This window comes from Echinops telfairi, unplaced genomic scaffold (genome assembly GCF_000313985.2).
Source record: "Echinops telfairi isolate 266 unplaced genomic scaffold, ASM31398v2 ScPeMD7_2;HRSCAF=8, whole genome shotgun sequence".
Classification (NCBI taxonomy): domain Eukaryota; kingdom Metazoa; phylum Chordata; class Mammalia; order Afrosoricida; family Tenrecidae; genus Echinops; species Echinops telfairi.
Window position 1 is genome coordinate 50,861,036 of NW_022103898.1, and position 16,123 is coordinate 50,877,158.

At 38.2% G+C, this 16,123-nt stretch overlaps 1 protein-coding gene across 1 annotated transcript in view; it reads right to left on the bottom strand.

Moving 5' to 3' along the window:
• OTOGL (otogelin like) overlaps positions 1-16,123 on the bottom strand; it is a 168,961-nt gene that overhangs the window by 138,761 nt on the left and 14,077 nt on the right. Inside the window, exons 8-12 of the mRNA XM_004700773.2 lie at positions 12,802-13,007; positions 9,409-9,536; positions 8,937-9,043; positions 2,135-2,241; positions 208-333 (exon numbers count right to left, since the gene is read on the bottom strand). Of these exons, the coding sequence (XP_004700830.2) occupies positions 208-333; positions 2,135-2,241; positions 8,937-9,043; positions 9,409-9,536; positions 12,802-13,007 (674 nt within the window). The remainder of the gene's footprint in view (positions 1-207; positions 334-2,134; positions 2,242-8,936; positions 9,044-9,408; positions 9,537-12,801; positions 13,008-16,123) is intronic.

Here is a 16,123-nt window from a genome sequence, read left to right on the forward strand (position 1 = left end):
CCTACATCCTTTCAGGATTCTATGTTATAAATTTACTTGGACATTTACAAAGAAATGAGCCTTTATTTTTAAGAAACAACCACTTATTTTATGATCCAAATTCTATACGCGTCGAAACGAGAGCGACGTTAATGGGATGGGGAGGCTCTGGGGGAGTCATCCAGATGACTGAGCGCAGTGGCCGTGAGGTAAAGACGAGGCACTTACCGTCCGGACAGTAACATCCGTCAAGACAGTGGAGATTGCTCCCCAGACACTCCTTCTCGAATGTGCAGGTGGGTGGACAGCAACTGATACAATCCCGATGGACAAGGCTGTCATCACATTTATCAGCTAAAATGAGCAAGAAAGGTAACTGTGAGCCAGCTTGGCTGATCTCTCTAATACAAACCATTGCTGCATTGGAAAAGATGCGCAAGTGTACAAAACGCCTAGACTTCTATTTATAGCAACTTCCAAATTGGTGATTTCGAGTACTAGGTAAGTTTCCAGTACTCGGATAAGCCTAAATTTAACAAAAGTAACAGAGCTTCCTGGCACCTTATTCCTTAAAGTAGACTTCATTTTTTGACACTTTACAGAGGTCTTTTACCACAGAATTGAATATCATCTATGAAATATATCATTGCTTTCTTGATTGCTGCTTCCAAAGGCATTGATTGTGAATACAATTGAAAATGAAATCCTAATTTCAATCTTTTCTCCATTTATCGTGATGGTGCCATTGATCCTATCGTGAAGAATGTTACCTTCTCTCTGTTGAACTATAATCTAAACGGAAAGCTGTGAGTTTGTTGAAAGCTGCAGTCTTCCGTCTTCATCGGTAAGTGCTTCACGTCCTCTTAGTTTTCCTCTGGCAAGATTGGGTTGTATGCATAGGAAAGGTATGAATGAGTCTTACACTAAACTTGATACTGCGTTATTCATATAAGCCAGCTTCTAAGCTTACATGCTTAGCATATATTAAATAAGTCTGGTGAAAGTATACAACCCTGACACACACCTCCCTGATTTTAAACCATGCAGAATCTCCTTGTTTTTTCCTAAAACAACGGCAACTTGATTTACATATAGGCTCATAAGCACTTGGTCTATGAGCTCAATTAAATGCTTTGGAATTCCTTCCTACTTTTCATAATGTGATGAATAAGTTGTCATGATTTATACAATTGAATGTCTGTGCATAGTCTATAAAAACAAATAAACATATTTTTAGTATTTTAAGCTTTTAATCAAGATCGGTCTGACATCAGCAATGATAGACATGCTTTGTTCCACATTCTCTTCTGAAGCTAGCTGAAATTTGACAGTTCCTGTTGCTGTACTGCTGCAACTATGTTTGAATGATATCCAGCTAAATGTGACTAGCGTGTGTTAATAACGGAAAGGTTGGATACTTTTTGCATTCTGTTGGGTCACTTTTCTTTGGAATGGGTACAAATATGGTTCTCTTTGCTACAGCTGTCCAGGTAGGTGTCTTCCAAATTCATGGCATAGTTGAGTGAACACTTCCAACATCGCACCCATTTGTTGAAACATCTTAATTAGTACGCCGTGAATTCCTGGAGTGTTGTTTTTCTCAATGTCTTCAGTGCAACCCTGAAGAAGCTCAGACTTCTTCTCTCAATATTAGGAGCATTTAATGTCATTTTGAGGACTAAAGTGTGCCTGATCCAAGACATAGTATTTTCAATCACTTCATATGCAGGTGAAAGCTGAACAATTAGTGAAGACGATTGACAATGAATTGATGCATTTGAACTATCATGTTGGCAAATGGTATTGAATATACTGTACCATGGACCGCCTGAGGAACTAACAAATCGGTCTTGGAAGCAGTATGACACCTAAAAACAAGAACGGTGAGGCTTCCTCTCACTTACTTTGGAAATGCTAACAGGAGAGACCAATCCCTAGGAAAGGGTAGCTTGCTTGATAAAGTAAAAAGTCAGGAAAAAGGAATATCTCGATTAGATGGATGCAACAATGGGCTGAAACATAGCAACGATTAAGAGGCTGGCGCAGGACTAAGCCATGCTTCAGTCTGTCGTTCAGAGGCTGCGGTTAGACAGAACTGACGTTATGCATTTAACAAGAGCAGCAACATGCAGGACTTGGAAAGAAGAAGGCGTACTGCACGCGGGAAAGTCGTCTCTCCAGTCTTGGATCGGGTAGCCAGCGTGGGAGCAGGCCCTGGCGTACTCCGTGGCCGCTCGGCAGTAGGTGTCATCATCTCCCGTCCTGGAGAAGAAAAAAGAAAAGCAAGAATTGCACAGGAAACCCTGACAGCAGAATACCTGTGAGCTCCTGGTCCCCAGTAATGCTATGTGAGTGGCAAATACTTCAAAACGAATCGATAGATTTATGGCCATCTGTGTCTCCTAACCTACTAAGGTAAGGTGGGAATACATACATTTGAATTTCAGCTATCATGGTGTAGAATCTCAACCTGTGGGTCATGACCCCTTTGGGGGTGGGAACGACCTTTTCACGGGGGTCGCCCAACTCATAACAGTAGCAAAATTACAGTTATGAAGTAGCAATGAAAGTAATTTTATGGTTGGGGGCATCACCACCACCTGAGGAACTGTATGAAAGGGTGGTGGCCTGAGCAAGGCTGAGAACCACTTCAATAATATGACCACTTTCATTTTGAGTCGAGACTGCCAATACTAATAAAGAATTATTTTTTTAAAGAATTATATTTTGATATTTATGTTCTTGCCAGAATCCTGGTAGCTTTTGCCCCCTTTTATGTATTTTTTTAAATATAAAAGCACCTAATTCTTTTATATTTTGAAAATGTTATAATAACAGATAAAATCCTATCACAATGTCTTCAGCAACAACAGCACGGACAAAATGCTAGTCTCTAAAATCTGCAGAACACTATAGAAAGAAATCGAGTCAATCAAAGTGGGCACAAGACATTAACAGATGATTCACCAAAAAAGATATCCAAATGGCTAACAAATGCATGAAAAAATGTTTGCTATCACTAACCATCTGGGAAAGTCAAATCAAAACAATGGTGACATATCACTTACACCTAAAAGAAAAATGCAGTTAATAAAAAACAGAAAGCAACATGCTGAAGAGGGTGCAGAGAGGTTGAAACGCCCACACAATGCCGGTGGGTCTGCAAAATATGTACAATCATGTGGAAAGTGATACAGTTAGGTGAAAATTTAACATCTGATGTGACCTGAAGTTGTTTCCGTTTTTAATATCTTTCATATTTTCTGCTTTGCTTCTGACTGAGGTTTTTCTGGTTGGGTGGTTTATTTTATTTTATTTCTAGTTTTTGTTTTGCATGACGTCATGTAGATGAAATCCAAAATAGGTAAATCTATAGAGACAGGAACTGGGTGAAGAATGACCTAGGGGCACAGCCGGGAGGTGGGCGGATGGGACGGGAAGCTAACAACAGTGGCTAGAGAAAGAGGAAAATGTTCTGAAAGTGATTGTGGTGATGATTGCACAACTCTTCTTAATATGCTTGAACTATGACATTGTGTTATATGTCAATTACATAGCAATAAAATTCTTTAAAATCAAAATAAGGGAACTTATTTTAACCCTGTAACACCCTCATAAGAGAAGAGGCTTGCTTTTGAGATTACCCAATAATAAGCAATGTAAGACTATTTAAGAGCATTATAAATTCCCCACTTCCATATTTTCTTAGCTTCTAAAAGCATGTCCTTGCTCTGTAGACATACTGCCAGAGCAAATCAGTGTGACTGAACTTTGCGCCCTGTGTCCAACCCTTATTGTTTTCTTAAACAGGAGCTAGTCACATTTTTTAATATGTATAAGTGAATACCCTGTGTTTCTTAGTCTAACAAACTTGACTATCTATAAATATACCCCTTATTATTTTAGATCCTATACCATTGGCTACTTTAATGACACTATAATTAGAATTACCAAAGGTCCTATGGAAGTAATTTTTAGTATCTCTCAGAAAGCTGACAATGTTGCCACTGATATGGAATAGGGATTTTATATATAAATCTTGCATATACAAAGGGATTTTGAGCTCACACTTAACCTTAAGCTCTAACCTAAGAATAGTTCATTCTTATGATGGGGACCTGCACAGTATTTAACCCTCATGAAGGGCTCACTAAAGATAAGTGTGGTAAAGAAAATGGAAGGTGATCGGCTCTCAGAGTAGTGCCTGAGCCAGAAGCTTGTCTGTCAACAAGCAGCCTCCAAGTGAGGTGCCAGCCAGGCCCACACAAAGGAGGACACAATTTACAATTGTAAATAATAAAATGCAAGGTCAGAAGAGGGAATTGTATTAGAGCTTAAATTCTGAGCACTGCTCTGCAGATGGCTATGGATGACAGTGAAAGTGCAAATCGATTTGCAGAGGCCCCACAGGGATTAAGCCTCCATTGAATTCCTTTGACCGTTGGCCAGGGATGTGAGTTGCTTGACTCTCAGACAAAGCACATCAGAAAGTGAATTAACAGAGATATAGTCAAGTTAAATTTTAACGACTTATCATTTGTTTTCCCTTTTGATCCATTTTTAATTTGTTCTCATTTTTATGCTCTCCTTTCCTGTGGATTGGAATTTTCTGTTTCCTTGTGTTATTGTTGTTGGATTTTATATTTTGGGTTTTTGTCTGGTTTTCTTTCGATGAAATCCAGGATAAGTAAATCTATAGAGACTGTAAATTGGGCAAAATAGAGAGCTAACAGTGAGTAAAAAAGTGAAAAAAAAAGTTCTAAAATTGATTAAAAAAACAAAGCAACCAAACTCACTGGCATGGAGTCAATAATGACTCATGGACCCCCTGTGGGCTACCAAGCCAACTGTTTATGGACAGAGAATGCCGCCTCTCCCACAGAGCTGCTCTTGGTTTGGAACTACTGGCCATGTGGATCGTAACTACTGACCATGTGGATCGTAGTCCAACGTGTAACCACTACACCACAAGGTTTCCTTCCTAAAACTGATAGTGATGGTCATTATTCAACTCTTTTTAATACATTAAAATTATTTACTTTTTTGGTACATGAAGTATATGGCAATAATTAATTAATTCAGCTTATAATAACTCATCTGCTTATCTACCATAACTGTTTTACTGTCTTAAAAACCCTATTACAACAAAAGCACAAAATATAATACTTGTTATAGCCCACATAATAGGTTAAAAATAAAAAATTGTAGCACTCAAATATATTTTCATTGGTCCTTAAAGGTTCTTATAAGGATCTTCCAAAGCATTTGTGAAACAATTAATAAGTAGATTTTAACTTGCTATTTAAAATTAGATTTTGAATTATCTCAAACTTAAATCACTAAAGCTAACTACTTTCATAACCTCTTTTCAAAGTAAACCATCTTATTTTTAATAATCACTTTTTAAGCCACTCCAAACAATCTTTGATTAGAAGAGTTTGACCAATTCCCAAAGTAGATTAACAGGGTACCTATAAAATAAGCAGGATTTATAACAAAGTAGTGGGCTTGTTTTTCAACCCAAGCCAAACTCAAAATTGAACAGCTAAATATCTTACAACATAATGACCTTGAGAATGTGAGTGTTTGTGTGTGTGTGTGTGTGTGTGTGTGTGTGTACCTTAACATTTTCAGTATCTCTATTGTACAAACTATCATCTCAAATAGCACTTATCCTGGGCTACTGTAATTGGAGTCGTGCAGCTTATCTAGTACAATTAACTGAGATTTAAGAAGAAAAACGATCTAGTATATAAGCTTTAAAAAATATTCTAAACCCCCAGACAAGAAAAGTTTCTTTGTGAAACAGTGTACACTATTTTTTTTAATTCCTGGAAAGATATTAAGTCTATGAATTGTCTCAGAATGTGTGTGTTGCTTCCTACAATTTCTTGGTGGATTTGGAAATTAGCAAAGCAACTGAATATTGGTTTGGAAAACCAATGCAACTATTCCTAAAATACCTATAATATATTGTTTATTGTCTGTGTTACTCTAGGCATTGTGCTAGCCACGTTGCAAGCAAAATTTCATTTTAAAACTTGCAACTATTGGGCAAGGAAAATAATCTTATTTTTATATTTTGAGAACTACATTTGATAGGTAAAATAAGCACTAGCAAATGAAACTCAAAACTAGACTCCCTGCCATTAAGGCAATGCTGACACATAGCAACACTATAGGACACGGGAAAACTGCTCTTGTGAATCTCCAAGACTATAACTCTTCATGGGACTAGAATGCCGCATCTTTCTCCAGAAGAGTGCCTAGGGAATTCAAAGGACTGACCTTGCAGCTCACAGCTCAACACACAACCACCATGCCACCAGGACTCCCTACTAACCAGAAGAGGTTTCCAATTGAATTCACTTTAGCATGGCAAAAGTATAGTCATTCCTTGCTGCTGAGCAGAGCTACAACAACAGGCTCAAAAGCAGAAATGATGTGGGGATGGTGCCGGATCAGGTCATGTTTGGTTCTACTGTACACAAAGTCTCTATGAGTTGAAATGACATCAACAGCTTGTAACAACCACAGCAGGGTTATCATTGCTAGAAGCAGAAACAGAAGAGCTTAATTTCAGAGATGACTACCGAGTCATCTGTCAAGTTTCAAGTCAAAGGCCATCTCTTCTGTGCAGCCTCTGGGGGCTGGTTGCTGGGAGAGGAACAGGTCCTAACTCTGTTTCTCCAACGGGTGGCACAAGTCCCAGCTCAAAATAGATCTCAGGGGGAAATAACAAACAGTTGCTGGGGAGGGAGTCTGACTCATGGCCCCCCAGATGTGTCAGAATCTAAATATGCTCCGAAATGTTTCCAATGGCTGAGTTTTCAGAAGTCGGGTCTTCATTTGTGGTGCCCGTGGGTGGACCCAACTTCCAACTTGTAGGGTAATAACCAAAATGTTAGCTACTTGTACAAGCCAGAAGCTCCATTTGTGTCAAATTTATTTTAAGATATTTTTTAATCAAACAGAAAAGTATTTTATTTTCAAATGAGTCACCTTTTCATTCTCATGTTATGATATCCTTGGGATGCAGGTCCCTAAGAGAGAAATAAAGAGAAAGGCCTCTCACGGAAGCAATGTACAGGGAGGGCTAGTCCCTGGGGAAATTTGGAAGCAACTTCTCATTTCCCTTTTATAGATATCTACGTATAGTCCACGATGCCCTTCTTTGAGATTCCATGTCTGATGTGCACCCAACTCCTGCTTCTCCTATTCGAGCCTATCTCGGGAGTCATCCAATTTTTGCTAGAAAACAAATGCTTCTCTTTAACTGCTATTTTTATTTGTCCAAGAGAAAGCATCAGGTTCAAAAATCCAAAGCCTAATGATAAGCATTTCAAAAGATGTTAATTTCTTAAGGATAACATTGAAAATGCAAGTGTGGTAGAGACTTGTCCTCTAATATAGTCACTCATCTCTTTTGTTTGCAGTATTGGAACCTCCAAGTTTTCACTGGGCATCTATGTGGCTGCTGAGCCAAAGACAACAGTTTTCAACCTCATCTGCATCTATGTAGGGGCATGTTTTAAAGTTCTGTCCCGAGGTCTAGAAGTGACTGTGGTACACGAAACTTAAAAATAATTTCTAAAATGTTTTCAGCCTTCTACTTCATTTTTTCTAATGATAAGTGCTGAAATGATGAAAGAATAGTGGAGGGCCAGTTTTGATTATGAGAGAAATGTAAATGTTCAATTTCATTTTAGACACTTGCTTTGAATATTACAGCAGGCAAACAATATTCTAATAAGTGGAAGATAACTTTCCTGAGCATACCAAATGATACTTCACCTCAGTCTACTAAGCAAATGGGTAGTAAAGTCAATAATGATAAGGCAAGTAACGAAATTATTGGAGAATAGTCCGAGTCACTGGGGTAAGTGCAGTTTTGAATTCTATTTTCAGGATTTAATAAGAGCCATTGTCTACCCTCCCCAAACCAAACCAAACCTGTTGGCATCCAGTTGAATGCAACTCATGGCAACCCCACGTATGAGAAGAAGCGAGATCTGCCACATGGAAGGTGGGGGTCTTGGCTTTAATCTGCAGTTCCCTCTGAACTGTTGAGTGGTTTTGAACCACCAAGTTTTAGGTGGAAAACAAACCATTTTCACCACCCAGAGGCTGACCTTTGATAAACTTAAGCTTTTTAACAGGTATTGAAGACATCATTTAAAGTTTCACTCACCTAAAACCTAGTCTGATCTTTTACAAGATAGTTTTCCATGTATCCTTAACATTTATCAAGTCTTTTAAAAAGTATACATGTGAATTCTTGAAGTATTATTAAACTTCCAAGATGGCTAATTCTATATACTTGTAAGATTTAAAATTAAAATAGAATAGTAAAATAAAGTTTATTTCAATAATGGATAATTTGTGGCCTCTACATTGATGAAAAGATTAGACTGGCCTCATTGAATTTTTTTCGCTTAGTGAGTAATCGATTTCAGGTGTTAACTTGAGATCCACAGAGGCCTTAATTACAACACAAGTGTCTGAGATCTTGGATGAGTAAAAGACAGTATCTTTATTTTCACTAATCTCTGACTGAAATTTAGCATTCCCTTCAATTATGTATATAGGCAGCACATCACAATGTTACCAGCAGTATTTATGACTTTGTCACCAACAGAAATCAAAAATATTTTTTATCTCTTTAAAGTTGTCAGAAATATATCAAAATATTATTTATGCTTATCACTATGTCAAATAACAGTAATTAAAAGGACTTAGATGCATGTGAAAACACATTGATACTATTTTGATAAATATATCTCAATATAATTGGTTTTCTTTGTAATTTAGTGCATTTTGGAGCTTTACTCTGAATAAGGGTTATAGACATTTCTAGGCTCCCAAAGGTTCGGTGGCATAAAAATGATTCAAACCCAAAGGAGTATATTCATACACTTAGGTAAAATTTTATTGCAAATGCCAAGCACTTCACTTACTTGCAAAGATCATTAACACAGCTGGCAATATACAAATATGGATCAATATATTCATGGCAGCTGAGAAAGGGGAACTGCAACAGTATCTGGCACTTGAAGAAGATGGCCTATGCGGAAAAAGATACAGGTCACCAAATCATATTTACTGAGGGGGTGTTCTCTGATTTCCCTTAGTAGTCCATTGCAACCCTCTTAGTTATGACCAGAAAAGACAGGGTAATGTATTCTTATAAATATTAACCAACACTTTTAAGTTCATATTTTCATAATCATTATTGCTTTCATGAACTCATTACATTCATGATTTCTGAAATAACCTTAAGCTTATTCTCTGTTGATATTACATTTCTTTGATTTAATAGCTTGGAATTACATTGAGTTTGCACTAAAATTGCTTAATGAAGACTACAAAAATAGTTTATATGTTTTTATTATGCTCAGCGTGCTCAACTTGTTTTCCCATCAAACTTACCTCAAATGCTGGCATTCCACTTGAGCATGGACTGGGAAAATCTGAGGGTATGGGTACACATTTGGCAGCATCTGGAGTTTGCACCATCCAACTACTTGCAAACATAGCAATGTCCTCTGTGTAGTCCTCTACTTCACACAAACACACATATACACCAAATAATAAATGTATGAGTGGTACTTTCCACATAGTTTTTCAGCATGAGCGCTCCAATCAGAAAGGGAAACTCAAATCACTTTATAATTAACCAGTGATATCAGATTTTATCACTTTAGCATAAAAACATATTGAACAAAGTATAAGCACCCAATAAAATTATCGCAGTTGGCGAAAAAAAAGCAAACTGCAATAAAACAAGATTAGGAAAGTGTGAAAGTGAGATGATATAACATGCACACCAGCAGAGTGCAGGTTAGCCAAAAAAGAGTTTGTGTTGGAGAGAGGAGGGAAAATAATCATAAAATCAAGAAACGTAGTAAAATTTTGGTGGGAGATGGCATAAACTGCCCTCTCATTCTATTGGATACTCCTCAGAATCTTACTAAAGCCCACCTTTTTTTTTGGCTCCTCTAAAATTGAAAAAAAAAGTCTATTTCAAGCCCTTTAAGAAATTTCAGAAGATAGTCACATAGATGATTAAAGACTAGAAAAGACACCTAGTGCTCTGAAAACTAAGAGGTGAATCCATTTCATTGGAATATGAGGAACAGATTCTCCTAGATACATGGGGGACAGGTCCAAATACGAAGAACATGCAGCTTTTGCCAGCCTTCTGATGGAGACAGCAGCAAACCGGTGGCTAGGAGATGAACTCTCTGGACTCTCAGGTTTTAATTGTCTCAGCAGCTGGCCTAGCAGAACAAGTTCAGGACCTGACCTGGAAATTAATCTTGCCCAAATTGAGACAGAGACTGAATCTCAAACCTCAAGAACTTAGCTCAATCAAGCAAAATGGCATTTTAAAGTTCCATTTAAGCCAATAAGCCTTCTGATTTGCACTTCAGGTTCTCCACAACACAGATTTACATGGTCATAAAGTCTACCATTGGTTACAACCTATGACAACACAGGAATTAAGTATCTCTATGCCACCTACATTACGCCTGCCTCTCTTCTAAAGTCAAGGTGTCACCATATTCTCTCACACCTTCAAATTGGGAAGATATTGTCACATACTACCATCGATTGGGTTGATTGGGCTGTTCTCTCTTAGTAAAAAATCCTAAAATTTAGTACCACATAGCCTGAAAGACTGGCTCCTTCCTGTAGTCATCATTGTTGACTCTGACTTGTTCACTAAGCTCCAGCAATCCTGGCTTTATGCTGTTCTTTCCAATACCAAGTTCATTCCTAAAACCATCTGCTGTCAAGTCATTCCTAATTCATGACAACACAGATATGTGAGAGTAGAATTGTGCTCCAAACGACTTTCAGTGGTTGGGGTTTTTGAAAGTAAATCACCAGATCTTTCTTCCGAGGCACCTGAGTGGGCTCCACTTCCAATATCACTTAGCCAGTGCATTCCCAACGTTCACCACTCAGACTCCAGTCATTTCCTGACTGCACTTAAGCATCTTCACAATGTGACTTCCTTAAGGAGGCCTTTGCAGCCACAGGGTCTAGATTACTACTGACCACACTCTTCTATCCCGCTTAATCTCTTGTCCATTTGCCTTTTATCATGGCTGGTATGGATCATTAAAATGCGATTTCCACTTGTTTGCCTCTTTATTATGTGCTTCACTACCAGATACACTGCAAGCACACAGAGAGCTTGTCAAAGTTCTTCTACTGTTTGAATCCTAGTTACTGCCTGGACTCTAGTTAGGGTTCAAAAGCCATTCAAAATCAGGGCATGAATACATAATGACAATTTTTGCAACATTGAATTCTGGTGTAACATCGTAGAGCTTTCAAACGCGTTTGGCCCACTTACTGCATTATCCCAAACACTGATGAATAGCTTACACATCAAACTGATTCTAGGTCTGGTCTAATACATATTTAAACAATTGTAAAGTAAATTTACCAATCACATTTTATTTTAAAACATCATTTTAAATCTTCAGAACTAAAAACATTTCCCAAAGGTTCACTTATTTCAATATTTATGCCTAAATTTTAGTATTACTAAAGAGTGGCAATCCTTCTGGAGTTAATATTAATTATAGCATTTGAAGCATGTATTTAGCTATTTTCATTATGTTGTATAAATGAGTCACGAAGTTCGTAATTATTACTAGATCTTAAATAATATCAAGTAGCTACGTGAAATCTACTAAAATAAAATTAGAATGCCTTGTATAAAACAAGCTATAAGAGAAGTAATGCATTGTCCACATTGGAACACTGGAGAGTAAAAGGGAGGTGATACTAATCACAGGGTGGAAATCAAGAGCGCACCATGGCTTGGGTGTAGCATTGGATATGAATGATGGAGCTAAAATTCTCAACTAGAACACAAATTAAAGTCTCCTAATATTCACAGAAATTCTAAAGCCTCATTTCTCTGTGACGTCGTCTCTGAAGAACGAGAAGGCATCCACAGAGAAATGATGAAAACACTGCACTCCATGGTATGCAATCGATTTTCTGTCACCAAATATTTATCTAATCAGCAAAATAAAGATGTATTTTAATAAAACACTACATCTCTTAGTGGCAATACAGTTTATCTACAGGCATTTCATGATGGGAGAAAAATCTGAGGGCAGGTTCTAGTCACAGGCAGAGAAATTGTTGTAAATGGAGATTTTATACTATTCCACTGTGTACTGTGTACCAAACAACTTTTTGGAGAAGCGGAAATCTCTCTTTAAACTCCTCCCACATACTTCGTACCCTGCTCATTTGCTTCCTGACATACTCCCCCATTAATAATCCACTAACTATTCAAGACATTACACATCATAAAAACGTTTCAAATTGCTGTTCAGTTCCCATAATCTTCCTCACATGTCATTACCTTTATTTATGGAATTTTATTTTCAGCCATTTGATTTATTCTGATAAAACGAGAAGCTAAGCAGTGTTTTCTCTGAAGAAGACACGTTTGCTCCTAACTGGGTTTGAATCACTAGGGTTGAGCTCTTAGAGGCAGGAGTCTTTCTCTGGTTCACTGGCGGATATCACAAGTTTCTGAACTGAAGGGAATGCTCAATTAGCATTTACTGCATACGTGAATCCTGTACCTTCATTTAGCAAGTGTAAACTAGCTCCTGGTTTTCAGAAATGACTCAATTTTTATTTTCTAATTTATACTGAGCTTAAAATCACACAAGTAGGCAAGTGGCTAATTTTACCCAATAAGGACAAGTGTTCTGTGTGCGGATGGGGGGGACGAAGAAAGCAGATTCTAGACAGTACCTGTACAGTCTAGCCCCAAATACTCACCTTGCTGAATTACAAAATCGTCAGACTGAATGCCATTGTAGTTTCCACACAGGCCACAAGATTTCCCTTTGTGCATCTCCGACAGCTTGAGGTAAATTCCAGATATTCCATCCCAAGCCAAAGAAAAGCCAAAGGTTGTTCTCACCAGAATGTAGTCAGCTAGTTTCTCAATGAACACCTGTCCAATTGTCTGAGGCAATGATACACTTGGAAAAACAAGAACAAAAATAATCTATGAATTATGATAAAGGATCCATTGCAGGTGATCAATTTTTTTCAAAGATAACTAAATAAAAGATGATGATTCCTCATGATTATGTATCTTCCAAGCAACAAAGTATAGGACATCTCAAGTTTATGGAAAGCTCAACATTGAAGCAGAAATTTCTGAAAGGAAATGCTGCCTGTTTCCCTTACTGGGGAATGACGTTAAAAATCGATGCTTCTTTCAACAAACCAAATGCACACTGCTGCTTAATAGCAATGAAAATCTGGAAAATAACCTTCCTGTTAAGAATAATGAGAGGTAGAATAGAATTATTCTTGCACTAGAGAGTTAAAATCTAACAATGCAGCTCAACAATTTTGAAATAAGGACAAACAATAGTCAAAATATGTAAGCAGATTGTTCAAGTTCTGGCTTTGTTTAATTTCATTTTAAACTTGGCTGTACAGAAATAACAACTTCTATCTCCAAAAGGTCACCTTGGTATAAGTCATTGTTTCCCAAAAGAAAAGTGTCGAGGAATGATTCATTATAATTCACATGTGTTTAATGCTGTAAAGTATGAGAGAGATTATTAGAAAGAGAAAGGATCTTGGCATACGCACTCTCTGCCATTAAGCTGATGCCAACTCACAGCAACCCACAGGGCACGGAAGAACTGCCCCGGCAGGTTTCCACGACTCTGACTTTTGTTGTTTTTTAATCATTTTGTTGGGGGCTCGTACAGCTTTTTAAAAAATCATTTTATCGGAGGCTCTAACAGCTCTTATCACAATCCATACATCCATCCATTGTACAAGCACATTTGTACATATGTTGCCATCATCATTTTAAAAACATTTTCTTTCTACTTGAGCCCTTCATATCAGCTCCTCATTTTTGCCCCTTCTTCCCCACCCCGCCTACCTCATGAACCCTTGATAATTTATACATTATTATTATTTTCTCATGTCTTACACTGTCCAACGTCTCCCTTTGCCCACTTTTCTATCCTCCATTCCTCAGGGAGGGGGTTATATGCAGATCCTTGTGATCAGTTCCTGCTTTCTACCCCACCTGCCCCTTCCCCTCCTGGTATCGCTACTCTCATTATTGGTCCTGAGGGGTTTATCTGTCCTAGATTCCCTGTTTCCAGTTCTTATCTGTACCAGTGTACATCCTCTGGTCTAGCCAGATTTGTAAGGTAGAATTGTGATCATGGTAGTGGGGTGGTGGGGGAGGAAGCATTAAAGAACCAGAGGAAAGCTGTATGTTTCATCGGTGCTACACTGCACCCTGACTGGCTCGTCTCCTCCCCATGACCCTTCCATAAAGGGATAGCCAGTTGCCTACAGATGGACTTTGGGTTCCCACTCTGCACTCTCCCTCATTCACAATGATAGGATTTTTTGTTCTTTGATTCCTGATACCTGATCCCATCAAAACCTCATGATCACACAAGCTGGTGTGCTTCTTCCATGTGGGCTTTGTTTCTTCTCAGCTAGATGTCTGCTTGTTTATCTTCAAGCCTTTAAGACCCCAGATGCTATATCTTTTGATAGCCAGGCACCATCAGCTTTCTTCACCATATTTGCTTCTGCACCCACTTTGTCTTCAGTGATCATGTTGGGAAAATGAGCATCATGGAATGCCAGTTTAATAGAACAAAGTGGTCTTGCATTGAGAGAGTACTTTGAGTGGAGACCCAATGTCCATCTGCTACCTTAACACTAAACCTATAAATATATGCACATAGATCTATTTCCCCATTATAGATAAATATATTTAGATATGTACATGCTGCATTTCGACCTCTCAAAATGCTCTTTGCCTCCTAGTTCTTTCCTCTATTTCCTTTTACTTTGCTCTTGTCCCACTATCATGCTTAGCCTTCATTTTGGTTTCAGTAATTCCTCTTCGTTACATTGATCAAGGGCAGAGTCAAGAGCTCTTATCTGGACCAGTGTTCATGCTCTGGTCTAGTCAGAGTTGTAAGGTCGAATTGTGATCAAAGCACTAAAGGAAAGTTGTATGTTTTATCAGTGCTATATGGTATTCTGACTGGCTCTTCTCGTCCTGTGACCCATCTGTAAGGGGATGTCCAATTATCTATAGATGGGCTTTGGGTCTCCACTCCACCCTTCCCCTCATTCACAGCTATATGAATTTTTGTTCTGGGTCTTTGATGCCTGATACCTGATCCCATCAACACCTCATGATCACACAGGCTGGTGAAGATGGTAAATCTTTATGTGTGTAGAAATCCTTAAGATATTGTATGCATAATTTTTAAACTGGGTACCATTTGGCCTACTTAAACAGGATCGTAAAGAACATTTAAACTCCTGATTCAGTGTCTAGTCTTTTCATGATACAAAAGCATGTACACATGAAACGGAAGTGAGAGAGCCCTAAGACCTGAAGAAAACCATACAATTGGGCATTTGAAAGGCAAATCACCTAGAATATTCGTGAAACAGCCCTGCTGTCCTCCCATTCATGAAAATTGATAATGATAATGATAGAGATAGTGATAATGATTTTAAAAATGGGAAAAATCCTTTTTCTTAAGCTGGTCATGCTAAATGAAAACTATAAATTGCATTAGGAGAGAGGTTAGTGGGTATGTTCACACGTGTTATCAAAATTGCAAGTTAATGAATTCCTTTCCAGACAAAGCACAACTACATGAAACAAAAATTCTAAAATACTTTGCAACAGAAGAGTAGTCTCCACAGAAACTATCAGACATGCCTCTATTGGCCCTCAAAAAATGTTTTTAGGTCATGATTGGTAGAAAATGACATTTTAATTGGGGTAAAAGTTTAAATTGGAGAATAAATCGGAAGAGCCTCACTTGTTCTTCCTAAGTGCTGTCAAGTCATTTCTGACTCCCAGCAACCCCCTGCTCACCAGGTGAAGTGCTGCCCAGTCCTGCACCAGCCTCCCAATCACCCCTAGGTTTGAGCCCACCGTGGTAGTCACGGCATCAATCAGTCTCACGGAGGGTCTCTGCTCTTTTCTAACCTTCTACGTTTCCAAGATCAGTGTCCTTGTCCAGGGACTGGTTTCTCGTAATAACATGGCCGAAGTACTGGCTTCTCCTAACATCAAATC